At 59.8% G+C, this 15,128-nt stretch overlaps 1 protein-coding gene across 1 annotated transcript; it reads right to left on the bottom strand.

Moving 5' to 3' along the window:
* Positions 1-1,983: 1,983 nt before the first annotated feature.
* On the bottom strand, positions 1,984-14,888 carry NATD1 (N-acetyltransferase domain containing 1). The gene is made up of 3 exons (XM_039227384.1): positions 14,592-14,888; positions 6,982-7,100; positions 1,984-5,098 (listed from the first exon to the last, which is right to left on the bottom strand). The coding sequence occupies exons 1-3, from the start codon at positions 14,695-14,697 to the stop codon at positions 4,982-4,984; spliced, it is 342 nt and encodes a 113-aa protein (XP_039083315.1). The 5' UTR covers positions 14,698-14,888; the 3' UTR covers positions 1,984-4,981.
* Between the last annotated feature and the right edge of the window lie 240 nt (positions 14,889-15,128).

The raw sequence follows: 15,128 nt of genomic DNA, 5'->3' as shown, positions 1-15,128 counted from the left end.
CCTCAGCAACAAATCTAAATGCCTGACCAGACTGGACCTGTGTGTGTGAGTCAATGTGTTATTAGTGTAACAGACAGCAATGCTTCAGAGACAGATGTATTACAAGCTGGGTTCTCCCTCCCTGCTGTGAGCTGCACTAGAAGGCAGAGTTTCTGGATTTGGGGGGTGTTTTAGCAGCGGTGGCAGCAGGGACCTGCGGGCACGTATGCTCACGGCTCACACCAGGTAGGTTCCCGCCCTTACTGCTCTTTGGGTCCCTCGGTCATCTTCTGGCTTGCTCCTCTCCTCCTTCTCAGGGTTTGGTAACCAGTCCCTGCACAAAATCCCCTCTGGTTGAAGCACCTGGAGCAGTTTCCGTTTTCCTGACTCTCCACTGACTGCTGTTCCTGGGAGGGCTGATGGCCTCCAAGGATCGGTCCACTAACACGGGGACCAAGCTTGATCACAAGCCCCGGCGTCGCACCAGCACATGTGTGACTTTGCTGCCCCGGGGGCGGGAGAAGTGGGCTCTGGAAGCTCGCAGCACACGTGTCACACATTTCAGGTAAGGGGTTGAGGCACCTCCAGAAGGCGCAGCCTGGAGCCCCACCAGCTGCTGTCCGCAGTCCCTGCATGATCTGGTGCAGGCTGGCAGCCAGCCGGGGCTACACGGAAGTCAGCGGGAAATGTGGGCTCGGCTCAAGGTGCGGGCACAAAACCCCAGAGCATCCCTGGGGCCAGAAAAGCCCCTCTTAATGTCCCGTAGCTGTTGGCCAGATACGACTGCAAACAGAACCCGGGACTGGGTCTTGCAGGGTGCAAGTCGCGTTCACAGCCACACCAGACTCCGATGTGCACTTAAGGGCGCTGACTTGGAAGGAGCCGGTCCCGAGAATGGCACAGGGGACATGCGGGTGGACTCAAGCAAATTCAAGAATCCTGAACTGTGGAAAGGACAACATGATCGAACGCTTGGACTCTCCCTCATAATTCCCATCATGCCCTAGCTGCATGTGGTGTCTTCTCACGCCCACTGGGCCCCCCTGATTAGCGATGCACCTTGTACCTCGAGATGGAACCCACCTCATCCTTCCAAATGAGCAGAGAAGCCGCCATAAGAGTTATCTGCATACTGGCCTTGGATACCATTTGTCACCTAAAGAACAAGCTCACAACACACAAACAGCAGCATCTTAGGAGGAGGACGGGAACTAAGTGTGGATCCTGGTCCCCCCTGCTCTCTAGCTATGTGGGCTGTAGCCTAGTGATTCCCCCCCTCTAAGCCTCAGTTTCCTCATCAGTAAAACAGGCCTAAGAACTGGGATCTCACGGCATGGCTGTGACGAGACTTTGAAGGGCCTGGTGACTGTGGTCCCGCCCTCCCCAGGCCACGGGGTCGTGGGCTGAGAGTGGGACATACACATAACATGGCCACACAGCCCTCGAGCACTATGCATGGCTCACGCCATGGACCCACGGCACTGGACCAGGATTTCCTCAAGACAAGGCTCTTGGCGGGGAGGGGGCCGTCCCTAAGGCCAGTAGCTGGTGCAACAGGACAGCAACTCAGGGTCTCTTCCTGGTAACCCCCGTCCAGCTGCCCCACTGGCCTTGCTGAGAGCATGACTGTGGCCTCAAGAGCTGGGAGCTGCCGCACGAAAAAAGATGACAAAGCCCCCAGATCCTGACGCTACCGCTGTCTTGCCAGAAGGCCTTGGCCAAGCCTGGGTGCCTGTCACAGCCTCGTGTTCCCCACCTGAAAACGGGGCTTTGCTGTGGCTGAACACCAGGGACCAGGGACAGAATGGAGAGCACCTGCCAAGCCTGCCTTCTCCCTTCTTTCCTTCCTCCCACTCCATGGCCCCCGAACCTGTTTCCTCACCAGTAGAAAGCGGCCAACAATCAGATTGCCATGGGGAAGGTGCAAGATGGTGGAGAGCTGCAACCCCCCCCCCCCCCACCTGTGAGCACTGCTGTGCTGCATCTGCAGTCGGGGCCCACGCGCCACGTCACACCGTTTATTGAAATGAATGCCATGCAATCTGTTCAGGAGTTTGAAAAATAACAAAAGGGAGTTCGTCTGGAGACCAGCCTCGGCCCAGACACCACCTGGAACAGGTCCTGAGTCAGAAAGGCACATGAGTTACCCCCTATTTTCACCGGGCAAGAAAAACCCACAAAGTGAGACACGGCAGGAGAGCGCAGAGCCTTTGGGGACATTCTGCTGGAAGGGGGACCCAGGTGGGATCCCCGAGCTTCCCTGGCCCCTGCAGGGTGGTGCAGGAACTGGCCCATGTGACCTGCCTCCTGACAAGGGCTCCCAGAACTCCGCAGATGGTGGAAGAGACTGAGTAGCACCGGGGTAGGGGGGCAGGCCGGTGGGGGTGGGCTGGGGGCTCCAGGGCCCGCATCTGCTTCAGACCAGGGTCCCAGCCTCAGAGAGCAGGCTGTTGCAGCTTTGAGGCTCTGCTGAAGACTGAGAGCCGGGCTGGCCCTGCAGCTGCACCCCTGCATGGGGGCAATGGTACTTTAAGGCAGCCAGAGTTGAAGAGGCTCCGGGTCGCTCCTGCAGGAAGTGGGGACAAGCTGTTCCTGGGCCTGGGGCTGTACAAGGCCCCCGAGACCCTGCATTTCTCCTGGTTCAAGTACTAAGTGTTTCGTGTGTGTGCTGGCCAGTGTGGCACGTCACCTGCTGTAGGAACACAGGTTCGGGCTGGGACACACTGGGGACTGGAACAGGGCTGCTCTCTCTTGATGCCACCCGGCTCTCTGCTCCTGTATGCCCTGCTTGCCCTGGGCTCTGTCACTGCTGCAGGGCACCCTCCCATGGATGGGCCGGGAGGCCCCGGGGGGCCAGGTGCCCTCCTGGTACTCACATCACCCTGCAGGCCATCGAGGGAGGTGGCAGCAGCTTGCTGAAGCTACTGGGGAGGAGATTTTATGACTGAGTCTGTGCTTGACCTTGGGAAAGCATGTGCGGGTAGGGAGTGGGAGGGGACCCCTAACCCCACGGCTGCGGGAGTCAGAGGGAGAAGGCCCAGATCCTACGACCCGCTCCTTCCTCAAACTGCACCAGGGATGATACCCAGAGCCTTGGAGGGGAACTGGCAGCCGGGCCTGCTTCCTGCCACAGTTCTTCCTCCCCAGGAAACCCCCCCCCCCCAGCACAGCAGAGGCCAGGGGGCTTCTCTGGGTCCTCACGATAGCCCTTGGCAAACAGAGCTAAGGAGCATGGCAGGAAAGTGAGGGCTGTCCTCAGCACTCAGGGAATTCTTGGAGGCCAGGGCGGGGCCGGGGGCTGGCGTGTGGAGTGGGTGGGGGATGCTAACGACAGTGCCTCTCTGGGGCTCAGGGACCCCCAGTGGGCAGGCTGTCAGGCCTCTGTGCGCCTGCTGATCTAGATGTTCCTGCCGCTGGGTACGAAGGTGTCTGTGCAAATGTCTGAGCTGGGCCCCTGAGCGGCCATAGTGATGGTGGTGAGCTTGGTGCAGACTGGAAGCGAAGAGGTGAGTGGAAAAGGTGACCACAGGCCAATGGATGCCATGGTAAGCCAGAGAAAAGGGAGGGGTCACCGTGGCAACTGGTGCCCCCAGCACACACACCTCCCCAAGCCCACCCCCAGCCAGAGGCCTAGGGGGGACAGAATACCCCTCCAGATGTGCTGTTAACTGACATCTCAGCCCCAAAGGGACTCTGACCCCAGGGTCTCCCCTCAGCCCCACAGAGGAACAGCATGGATTCGACCTTGTGGGAAGTAGGGCACAGATCAGGACCCAGAGCCCTACCCAGCTCACAAGGCCAGCAGAACAAAGGGTGCTGATGTGCACCTCCCAGGCCAGCGAAGTTGGTCTGGGAGGGACCCTGGAATTCCAGCCAGGCCACAGAATGTGCCCGGCCACCAGCTTGCCACGAAAGAGAAAAGATGCTCTGATATCCAGCTGCCACGAAGGAAATCCCTCCACAGCAATGTCTCTTCCCACTGGGTGGTGAGGACGGTTTCTGGAGGACAGTTTGCCTCCCTCCTACTCGAGCTTCAATAAGAGTCGTCTCTGAGAAAGAGACAGGTGGCCAAGAGGCCGGTGAAGGGGGGCTTCCCAGTGCTGGGTGCTCAGGCCACACTTGGAGCTGTCTTCAGGCAGACGGGCCAAACAGGGAGGGCAGCCACAGGGCCGGGGAGGTTGTGGGGAGCAGAGGAGGGTGAGGGGGTGTCGATTTCCTGCAGAGCTGACAGACCAGGGGGCAAGGAGTGAAGGGAACAGGTACGATGGAGAGAACACCCAGCGCTCCCTCCGCTGATGTACAGCCCTGCACAGTGTCCTGTGTGTGTGCACGTATGCGTGTGTGCGTGCGTGCGTGTGTGTGTGTGCATGTGTGCTCACGTGTGCACCCATTCAGGGCTTTGCACATGAGGGAGGCTCGCCCTTCGCCTTGGCCTGCCCCCCCCAGAGCCAGGGCACATGAGCTCGAGGAAGAGGAGGGGTGGTGCTGGTGGCAGCCGTGGCTGGGTGCTACGCCCCCGGGAAGTTGGCACACGAGGTTTCTTATTGCTCCTCTCCACTCAGGGGACACCCTCCTCATCTGCAGAAAGGACACAGACCTAGGTGGTGGCAGAGGGGGCCCCACACTGGCCCTGCTGCCAATCACGGAGCTGGGAACAGCAGGTGGGCCCCAGACTGGCCACGGGGACACCCCTGAGCGCACTCCGGTCCTGGCAGGAGGCCCGCCCGCAAACGGCTGGGGAGGCCTTCTGAGAAGCCAGCCAGCGTCTGTGGAGGGGGAGTGGCCGGGCCCTTGGCGACCTGGCCACCCCTCTACCGGGGTTGCTGGACCACTGCCCATCCCCCGCCAGCAGCCTCCAGGGGCCACAGCTGAGTGTCCTTACAAAAATAACTCTGAGTCTGTCCCCCGCGGGGGCCGGGTTTCCTGAGAGCACGTGGAGGGCCCGGGCGAAGGCCGCAGGGAGAGGTCTGGCACGGAGGGCTCCCGCCCTGCGGGGCCGGGGTTATGGCTGCAGGCGCTCCAGGTACTGCGGCAGGGGGTTCTCCTTGACGTACTTCTGGATGTACCAGCATGTGAGATGGGCCCTCAGGTCCTCCTCCACCACGAAGTCCAGAGCAGCCTGGCAGCCGGGACAGAGAAAGGTGGTCAGTGCCTGGAGCCCACGCCCCACGCTTCTTGGGCCCCTTGCCCCCCGCCCCTGGGGCGGGAGCTGGCTGCCCTGGCTGAGGCTCTACCTGGTCTGCCACGGAAGTGGGGAGGTGTTGCCACATCCCTCCTCTTCCAGGTGGGGAAACTGAGGCAGAACGCTTTGGGAAATTGCCCAAGGCCACATAGCACCACAGTGAATAGGCCAGGACTGGATCCAGAGGCCGTGCTCAAAACCACCCCGGGAGGACACAGCTCTGTGCTTATGAACAGCATCAGGCAGACACTGAGCCGCGCCGCGGCCTGCCGTACCTGTCCCCCCCACCCTCTGTCCTGCCACCACGACGCCTGCCACCCAATGCACATGCCCATCTGAGCTCAGGGCCTCTGTGCTCCCAAGGCACCTGCCGCCTATAGCGCCTTTCCCCTCATCTCCACGTGGCCACTCATTTGATGCATCCTTCTTGAACCTCACTGTCAGGCTGGGTCGGGGTGCCCCAGGGCTCCCTGCACCCAGCAGAGGTCGTGCCTAGTTTACAGGGCTCCCAAAGCCAACAGTGGGGGAGGCGATGAGCGTGCCAGTGTGTGGCCTTCACCTGTGGCTATGGTTGTTTGCAGCAATGAACCCACGAGACGGAGGGCGAGCACATGTCTGGTGCATCCCCTGCCTCTGGCCCCTGGCAGGATGCTGCACACAGCTGGGGATTAATAAACTTTTGCTGAAACAAAGTGGAGGACAGCCCGGGCGGGGCTGGCTGGTCTGATGAGGGGGGACAGCATGTACTGAGCGCCCTCCAGGCACCCCGTGCCTGTGTGGCCAACGTAACCCTCCGCCCCACACGCCCAAGCAGGCCTTGGGGCATCTCACTGTCCACAGCCCATCTCAGTACTCACTACCCGACACCCTCAAGAGACAAGATTCCAGTCTTTGCTCCCATTTCACAGAAAAAGAAACTGAAGGCCCAAGAAGGTACAAGTCAGAGGCCATACGGCAAACACCTTGGTGTCCTCGGCAGGCACAGCTCGGGGGAGTCTCTGATGGAGCCGCCAGCAGGTCCCGTGGCCAGCCAAGGCCACAAGGGCGGGGTGCATCCTGCTTCACGGCCCACCTCCCCTCTACCCCGGTCAGTAGCTCCCGGAGTTTCCTCCTTGGTAACAGGGGGCAGCTCTCCCGACCCCCGCCCCTGCCACCGGCTCGCAGCTTGTCCCACTTAAAGGAAGTAGACAGCTGTGTCTGAAGGACTCAGGCACCAGCTGCGGGCCCTGGTCAGCAACTAGGCTCGGGGGGGGGGGTGGAGGGGGGAAGAGCAGGCAGAGGCAACGTGGGCCCAGAGCAGCCCTCAGGAGAACGAACGGAAGGCCATTCTGTTCCAGGCTGCGATTCCCCACATGGGACCCGAATGTGCTCTCAGGCTGGCCTGGGGTTGGAGGGGCTTTTTTGGCATGTCGGGGCTGGGGTCGGGGGTTGGGGCACAAGCCAATGTACTTGAACGTTCATTAGTCCACTCGTTCATTAAGCATTTACTGAGCACCTATGGATTATATGGTGGGTGCGGGGGCCCCGGCTGGCACGCTCCGGACAGACGGCAGGCATCAGTGGCCAGGAGGTTTAGCCCTAAGGAACTCTGCATGCACCCCCGAACTGCACACACACCCCCGCCAGAGGAGCTTGGGGAGGGGAGGGCAACCTGTGCTGCCTGACACTTGCATACTCCCAACTGTAACCTGCTGGCGGGAAGGGGGCACCCGTCTGTACTCTGGCCAAGACACAGGCCCAGATCAGCTCCTGGAGGCCATGGGTTAGCCGAGCACAGGGGTGGCACCCTCGCCCCACCCTTCACCCTCCGCCCACCCTACCTTGGCGAGGTGCTTGGCAATGCCACGCCCGCGGTAGGCGTCGGGGACCTCGGTGTGCTGCAGGTCCACGATCCGCTTGCCCACGTACTCATAGAGCAGGACGGCCCGGTCGTGACATCCTGCGGAGGGAGGGTGGTGAACAGTGAGGCTGTGGGGACTCTTGGGGCCTGATTCAGGCAAGCGGTGGAGGGACGGGCGTGTGGAGCCGTGCTGCTAGAGCTGGATGCTGAATAACCTCTCTGTGCCTCAGTTTCCTCATCCATGAAGTGGGGATATAAGAAAGCACTCCTCGTATGTGGGAGACTAAATGAGGCCGTTTCTACAACATGCTTCGAGGAGCGCCTAGAGCACAGCAAGCCCCACGGGAGCCTGTGCTGTTATAAGCAGTCTCAGCACACCACCGTCCACCGACCTATGCAGCCGCCCCAGCCGCGCACCCTCCCACCCCCCGAGCCGTCCTATCAGTCCCACTGCGCTCAACCACGTGTCCATCCGCTCCACTCAGCACGTGTTCACTGAGCCCCAGGCCTTTTTTCTGATACTGGGACTCACCCACAAGCAAGCCAGACAAACGGCTCTGCCCCTTTGGAACCGACTGGAAGGGGAGACAGAGAATAAACAAGCAAAGCAAGTTAATGTGTCACGTGGCAGGGGGTAGGGTAGAGGGAGTGCTCAGTAGGGACAGGAAGGAGCAGAGCGAGTCAGTCGTGGGACGTCTAGGGGAACAGTGTTTCAGCAGAGGGAACAGCCGGCGCAAAGGCGAGGCAGGAGTGGGTCTGGTGTGTCTGAGAGACAGTGAGGAGGCTGGGGCGGCTGGAGCAATGTAGGCAAAGCGGGGGAAGGTGAGGATAGGGAGGAGACAGGACCGGGTCCGCACAGCCTCTTAAATCGCTGTGAGCCATAGGAGGGGCAGGAGGTGACTCGTGACTTCATGGAATCCACCTGGTGGCCTGGAGAACAGACCCGGGGCAGGAGCAGGGAGAGGGCTGAGGTGGGCTGAGGTGGCTGCCGCACTGGTCCAGGTGAGTGATGAGGGGGACACAGACCCGGTGGCGGCAGGGGGGTGCAAGAAGGGATCACACTCTGATGGTGTTTTGCAGGCATAGCCGGCAGAATGTGCGGATGACCCGGATGTGGTAACTGAGAGAAAGAGGAGTTGGGGAGAACTCCACGGTTTATAATTTCAGGCAGTTTAAAGTGTGCGAAGGAAAAGGTAAAGTGGGTTGGGGGCGAGATGGGGCCATTTAGCTGGGGGGGGCAGTCTGGGGAGATCCCTCCAAGAAAACCTCTGAGTTGAGGGGGTGCTTGAGGGAGGGACAGGCAGAGGGTGCAGTCAATGTAAAGGCCCAGAGGTTAGAAAACACAATTCACTGGCCCTAAAAGAAAATATGTCAGTGCCAAGTGTCTTTCTCTAATTCTTAAAATGTTTTTAAAATTTTATTTTTGAGAGGGAGAGAGCATAAGCGGGGGAAGGGCAGTGAGGGGAGGAGACAGAAGATTCAAAGCCGGCTCTGTGTTGATAGCAGAGAGCCCAATGTGGGGCTTTCGGACGCTCAACCCACTGAGCCACCCAGGTGCCCCTATCTTTTTAATTTTTAAAAGTGAATGGTCTTTCATATGCTTTAACTTTACAGCATCCGAGAGAATCCGTGCCTAAGTGCTGTCTGGGCTCCCGGTCTATGGCGGGTGTGGAGGGCTGATGGGCCAAGAGATAGAAACGACCAGACCAGGATCTCGCAGCAAGTCGGACACTGCAGCAGGGTCGGATCCCATGGGGAGGCTTTCAGGAGGGAGGCTACGACTCATCTTCCCATTTCCGGATGGGGAAGCTAAGCTTGAGACCCAAGTACCACAGTGCCTGGTGAAACTGCCACCCAGGCCTCGGAGGCTCCGCCCCATTCTCTTCCTGCCCCACCTCAACCTCAACATGCTTCCTACCTCCTGCCTCAGGGCCTCTGCCTCAGCAGTTCCTTCTGCCTGGAATGCCCTTTCCCCTTCTCAGCCCCGGTGACGGTGGCCCCCGTCCTGCCTCCTCCCCACACCTCCAGACCCCCAACATCTCCCTGCGTCCCAGCAGCGGCTCTGCCGGCTGAGCCGAGGCCGAGGGCCAGCCGTGGCCTCCGCCTGCCCCAGCTGTGGAGTGCAGGACTCGGTCGGAGTTACTCCCACACACCCTGTACAGGAGAGCAGAGGCCAGGAGGCTATCTGGGGCCCGAGCTGGTCACCAGTCACTGGAAGAGCTGTCTGCCTGCCTGGCCATTTAATTAGCCCCAACCTCATGGAGGGCCTACCCTGTGTCAGGCAGGGTTTTGAATGCTATGCATGCAGCAGTGAAGAAAATGGACTGACCCTGCCTTCGTGGAGGAAGACAGATAAACAAACACTATAAGAGAAGACTTGAGGTGAGAAGTTGGAACACAGCAAAGAGGGAAGAAGGCCTACCATTTTCAACAGAGTGTATAGGGAGCCCTCTTTTGAGCAAACCCCTGGAGGAGGCAAACCATCCAAAAGGAGATGCGCGGGCTGAGCTGTCCAGGTGGTAAGAACAGCATGTGCAAAGGCCCTGAGTTGGAATATTCTCAGACCAGTGGCTGCGGGTGAGGGTGAACCTGTATGAAGGAGGGAGAGCAGAAGGAAGGCGCTTTGGGGTCCTGGCTTTCCCAGGCCAGCCTTCCGGGAGATGAAAGGCAGCTCACGTCTGTGGGGCCCTGCCACAGGCAGCCCTGTGCTCAGCTCTCTCCAGACACTAATCCTCACCAGTCTTACAAAATGTAAGATTCTTAGAGCCCCATTTATAGATGGGGAAACCGAGGCTCCAAGAGGCAGAAACACAGCCTGGCAGCACATGGGGCTGAGTTCGCTTATGAGAGTTTTCTACCAGAAAGAGGTACAGAAAGGCATCTGGGGTCACCAACGTGGGTGGGCTGCGTGTGAGGGAAAAAGCTCTGTACTGAACTCACCCACTGGCCAGACACAGCACTCTAGGCTGCGGAGGAACCAGAGATCCCTCGTGGACAGTCTTGGGGCTCCTGGCCCCTGGCCTGGCACCTCAACCTTAGAGAGGCAGCAAAGGTCACCTGGTCCCAACCACCCACACCGGACACCTGAGAGCCCCAGAAAACGGCCACCTTCCCGTGGCTCAGGCCAAGATCCTCAGAGTCCTCTGTGCCCTGCCTTGCTCTCGAACTCTGATCTGATTCTTCAGCAGATCCATGGACATAACCTTCAAAATGTGCATGGAATCTGGCCAGCGCTCACATGTCCACAGGCACCCCCTTCCGGCTGCCTTGCTGGCTTCCCTGCCTCCGCCCACTGGAGCCCATCTCTCCTCTGGCGGGTGGGGGGGGAGGGCCCTGGTCCAGCCACACTGGCCTTGCGGCTCCTCACACACACCCAGCTCTGGACCCCCCAGCCTTTGTTGAACTGTTCTTGTCACTTGCTCGGACCCTAGACCCTTCTCTGGGCCAGGTCCCAGAAGCTGTCAAGAACTTCAAGCCACACTAGAAAGGGGGTCAGTGCTCCCCAGTGGGGGCCACAGGAACAAGCCCCGGGCAGGGTGGGGCCCTGAGTTCCAGTCCCAGCTCTGCCAGGTGACCTCAGGCCAGTTCTGACACCTCTGTGTCCAAGACCTTCCCTCTCCCGCTTGGGACAGTCGGTACCCGCCCTCCTGGACCACAGAAGCACATCGAGATCACAAACTGTAACTAGTTTCAAGGAGAGTTAACAGCTGTTCGGCTAATGGGGCCCTGCCCTGGGTGTCTCCACTCCAGCACCCTCCACCCTGCCCCACTGAGGACTGGGGTCCCAGGGAAGTGATCAGAGGAAGCAGTCACTGAGAAACCGTCTTCCTTGGCAGGCAGGGAGGAGGATCCGGGATTCAGGGTTGGAGATGTGGGATCTTTGGGGAGAGCCACCATCCCTGCTCTGCCCGAACCAGCCCTGAGTTGGGGGCCGGAGAATCCAAACACCCATTGTATAGACCAGGAAACCGAAGCAGAGGCAAAGCCGGAACCCAGGCCCTCTGCTCTCTCTGAGAGCCTAAGACAAGTGGGTGCTGGAGCTGGGGGGGCGGGGGGGGGGGGCTCAGGTCCAAGAAGCACCTGTCTGGCTTTTCTGAGCATCTGCACACACAGAGGCTGGCTGGGGGAGGGGCTACATATCTGTGGCGTGAGGCGCGTTAGACATCGGGGCTGTGACGTGGAGAAGTGCGAGGGGCTGAAGCCAGCACAGCCAGGAGCACATAAGGCCAGAGCCTGGGGGCTCCCCAGGCAAGTCCGTCCACACACTGGGTTAGTCCTCTCACCAAAACAGCCATCCTCTCCCGCCCGCCCTGCTCAGGAACACTGCTCTCGCGGGCATCACGGGATGCTGGGGGTGGCAACGTGGGGGCGTGTAGGGGGCTCACATCCAGGTTGGAGATCTGATTGCCACGAGATTAATTGCTTTCCTTTCAGCCCTGTTGCCTTTGGGGGTGCTGAGGGAGGTCAGAGGTACCTACTAGCTCTCTGGGGACTCAGTTTTCTCATCTACAAAATGGGGGTCAGGAAGCATGTGGAAAGCACCAGGATTCTAGGACCCCCAGATGACCCTCCTACCTGCAGCATGTGGGAAACTCGGTCCCAGCTGGGAGGGGAGAGGGAAAGTCAAGGAAGGGACCTGCCAGGGATGGGGGCTCAATTCTGGCATCGATGCCTACTGGCTGTGTGCCCTGGTCTTCCCATCTAGGAAATGGTGATGCACAAGCTGGTGTTTCAGAACTTGCATGTGGGGGACAAGCCTGACCTCCAGCATCATCTCATGCTCTACCCACGGGTCCTTTTACATCCGTCCGGGACCAGGCCATTCCTCCCCAGCCCCGCTCACGATGTCCAGACTAGCGCAGTAGCCACCACCCTGCTCCTGTCCTGCCCCTGGGAGCTGCTGGAAGGAGCGCAGGACCTTCTCAGGCGCGCACCTCACTCAGAGTCAAAGCCAAGTCCTCGGTGGCTTCTGTGGTCCCGGTACCACCTGCCCCTCATGACCTCTCGATCTTACCTGCTGTGATCCCCCAATCCTCATCTCTCCATTACTCCCCCCCCCATTTCTCTGGATACACACCAGGCAATGTGGGGCCTCTGCTCTTGCTACTTCTTCTACTTGGAACCCCCTTCCCTGCCTCCTTTCTGTCTTTACTTAAAGGGCACCTTCCCAGTGTGGCCCTTGCGGACACCTGATTCTAAACAGCAGCCCTTCCCAACATGCCTTCCTGCTGCCCTGCTTTATTTCTTACTAGGCCCTTGTTTTCTAGGATGCTTTAAGTTTTATTTATGGTCCTCTACCCCTCCAGACTGTCAACCCCACGAGTACTCAGCACCTAGAATGATGCTCAGCACACAGTAGGTGCTCAATAAGGACTTATGGAATGAATCCCAACTATTCCCCTCCAAGGTACAAGACCTTGAGCAAGTCGGTCACTTTCCTGTATCTCAGTATCCTCATTTGCAAAACGGGAAGAGCAGCTCCCCCTGCCCCCACTCCTCACACGTCCAGAGCCTCCGTGGAACACAAGGACTTGAAGGCAGCTGCTCCAACTCTTCCCTCACCCAGAACCATAGCTTGCTGGAAGCTTATCAGCACAGCTCTGCCAGGGGGGTGGTCCCAGCGCCTGCACTAGGAGCTCTGGGGCTGCTCTGGCTCTCCGCCTAAGCATTCCCTTCTCTCCATGGGCACAATGAGCTAGTCTCCAGGGCTTGCTCTGCAGCTCAGAGACCATGACAGGCAGGACTGGGCCCGGATACAGACGATCTCCACCCCCCTCCCCAAATACACACCCAGACTCCACCTTGCAGGCTGGAGAGAAGCTGCCTGCCTCCCACTCCACCCTGGGGAGCCCCGGGGCCATTTTATAGTTGACCAATCTGGGGAAGGGAAGGAGGCAAGTTTAGAAATAAAGCCAGGCCCATCCAGCCTTGACCACAGCCGTTTCTAGAGGGGTGTCCTTCGGCTGTACTGATTTGAGAAAAAAAAAAAAAAAGGAAAACCCCAAGCATTCCCTTTCTCTTCTGTCTCTGTGAACATATAGAGGAGCCCCTTAAGCCCCCAAGGGAACCAGAGGCCTCTCTGGAAACTCAGGAAAGAGGATCTGAAAAACTTCAAGGACCCTCCACACAAGAATGGCCAGCCCTGAGTGTCATGGCCAGCCAGGCCACAGCGAGCACCGTGGCGGTGGGATCACATGGAAAGAACCCTGTGTAGGGTCAGGTGGGCCCAGGTTGGAGCTCTGGCACTTTGTAATGCAGGGCAAGTCCCTCTCCCTGTGGTTCAAACCTTAGTTTACTTATCTGTAATGTGGAGGAAACAGTGCCCATACCACTGGGATATCGTAACAGGGCCTGAGAATCATCCAGGTCCCTCCCCCAGCCCCTCCTGACTGTTCCCAGTGCAGGCCAGACAAGCCCATTCCAGGAGTCAGACCAGGCAGGATCCTATCCCAGCTCTGCCCTAACTTACTGCCTGACCTCAGGCTAACCTTTCCCTTTTCTGAGACTCGGCCTTCCTTTCTCAGAAATGGGCACGATGGCTTCTAAGGGCCCTTCCGGCTTGGACCCTGCCTCAGGGGGCCCAGCTGGGAGGGAAGAAAAAGTTATTAATGCAGAGAGGTGGTGCACAGGGAGTTCTTGGTCCTGAATTTTATAATTCTCTTTTCAGTCCCTCAGACCTCTTAGCGGGGAGGGAGTATGGGTTAGTAAGTGGTGGCCACTTTCTTTACAGGAAATGAAGACTCAACTTTACTTTCTGATTTTAAAAACAACCATCATTCAGTCCATGGTGATCAGCATTTGCTGTATGCTGCGGGCGCTTTTCTAAGTCTTCACTCTCATTAACTTATTTCGTCCCTACAATCACCGAGAGGAGTGCACTGGTGTTATTCCCATTGCAAAGATAGAGAAACTGGGGCACATAGATGAAGCAACTTGGCCAAAGTCGGAGAGCCAATGGGGCTGACAGTGACACCTTCCCCTCCGTCGTCCCCACTGGGGCAGACACTTCTCTCTTCCTCCGCCCCAGGTCTGCGCAGAAGATTCTCCCAACTCTGTCGGTGCGGAAAAGCTAAAGTTCCTGGGGGCGGCAAGAAGTCATTTAGCACCCAGGGAAAGGGGAGAGGTCACCATTGACCCACCCTCCAGGACCACCGACGGCAGCCCTCAAGAGGTGCCCAACACCGGAAAACAGCCATGTTCAAGCAGGTGAGAGTCCCCTGTAGCTGAAGCAGGGTGCTGGCCTCGCAACCCACGAGCCGGCCCTAGTTCTACCTGCCTTTCCCAGGGGTTCCCTGCCCGCCGGCCCGGGGCGCTCCGTGTGGGCGGGCCTCTCCCCGGCAGCCCTCTCCTCCCCAACCCGCGAGTCGGCCGCGCCCCCACCAAGCCCGCGAGCGCAGCCCGGGGCCTGATCCCGGAGCGCCGGGCGGAGCTGCACCCGAGCGATGGCAGCCAGAGGCCACCCCGCGGCGCGCGCTCGCGACGCCCCTCCCGGGCCGCGGGCCGGGGGCGCGCGCCCCAGCAAGGGGGCGGCCTCGGCGGGCCCCGCTTGCTCGCAGACAAAAGGCGGGGGCGGGTCGGACGCCGCGTTACCGTTGAGCCGGACGGTGAACTGGCGGCGCCGGCGGTCGTGCTCCACGCGGATGGGGCAGCCCTGCTCCAGCGCGCCCAGCGGCGCGGCGGCCGCCGAGTGCGCCATCTGCGCGCCGGGCAGTGGCCGCTGGGACCCGCGGCCCGCGCCGGCTCGGCGGGGCGGGCGCGCGGAGAGGTGCGCGGGCCCGCGGCGGCGGCGGTGGCGGCGGCGGCGGCGGGGACGGAGACTCGCGACGGCCGGCAGCCCACAGCGGGGAGACCGCAGGCGGCGGCGCAGAAACTGACACTCGGCGGCGGCCGCGGCAGCAACAAAAAAAAAAAAAAAAAAAGGAGGGGGGCCAGGAAATCAGCTGTGAGGTCACGTGCGGCGCGCAGCCAGTGGGCGCGCGACCTTTTTGTTTTGATACATTCCATTCGACTCTTAAAGGGGCCGTGCGCCTCTCTGGCCGCGTTCCACTCGCCGCCGCGCCGCAAACAAAACAACGCGCGCCGCATCCGCCCCCAGGACCACTTTTCCCTCTTGCGTTTGACCCGCAA

The sequence above is a fragment of the Hyaena hyaena genome, unplaced genomic scaffold, assembly GCF_003009895.1.
Source record: "Hyaena hyaena isolate Hyena2069 unplaced genomic scaffold, ASM300989v1 scaffold_27, whole genome shotgun sequence".
In the NCBI taxonomy this organism is placed as follows: domain Eukaryota; kingdom Metazoa; phylum Chordata; class Mammalia; order Carnivora; family Hyaenidae; genus Hyaena; species Hyaena hyaena.
The sequence above is the reverse complement of the archived record's forward strand: the minus strand, read 5'-3'. Positions and strand labels throughout refer to the sequence as shown.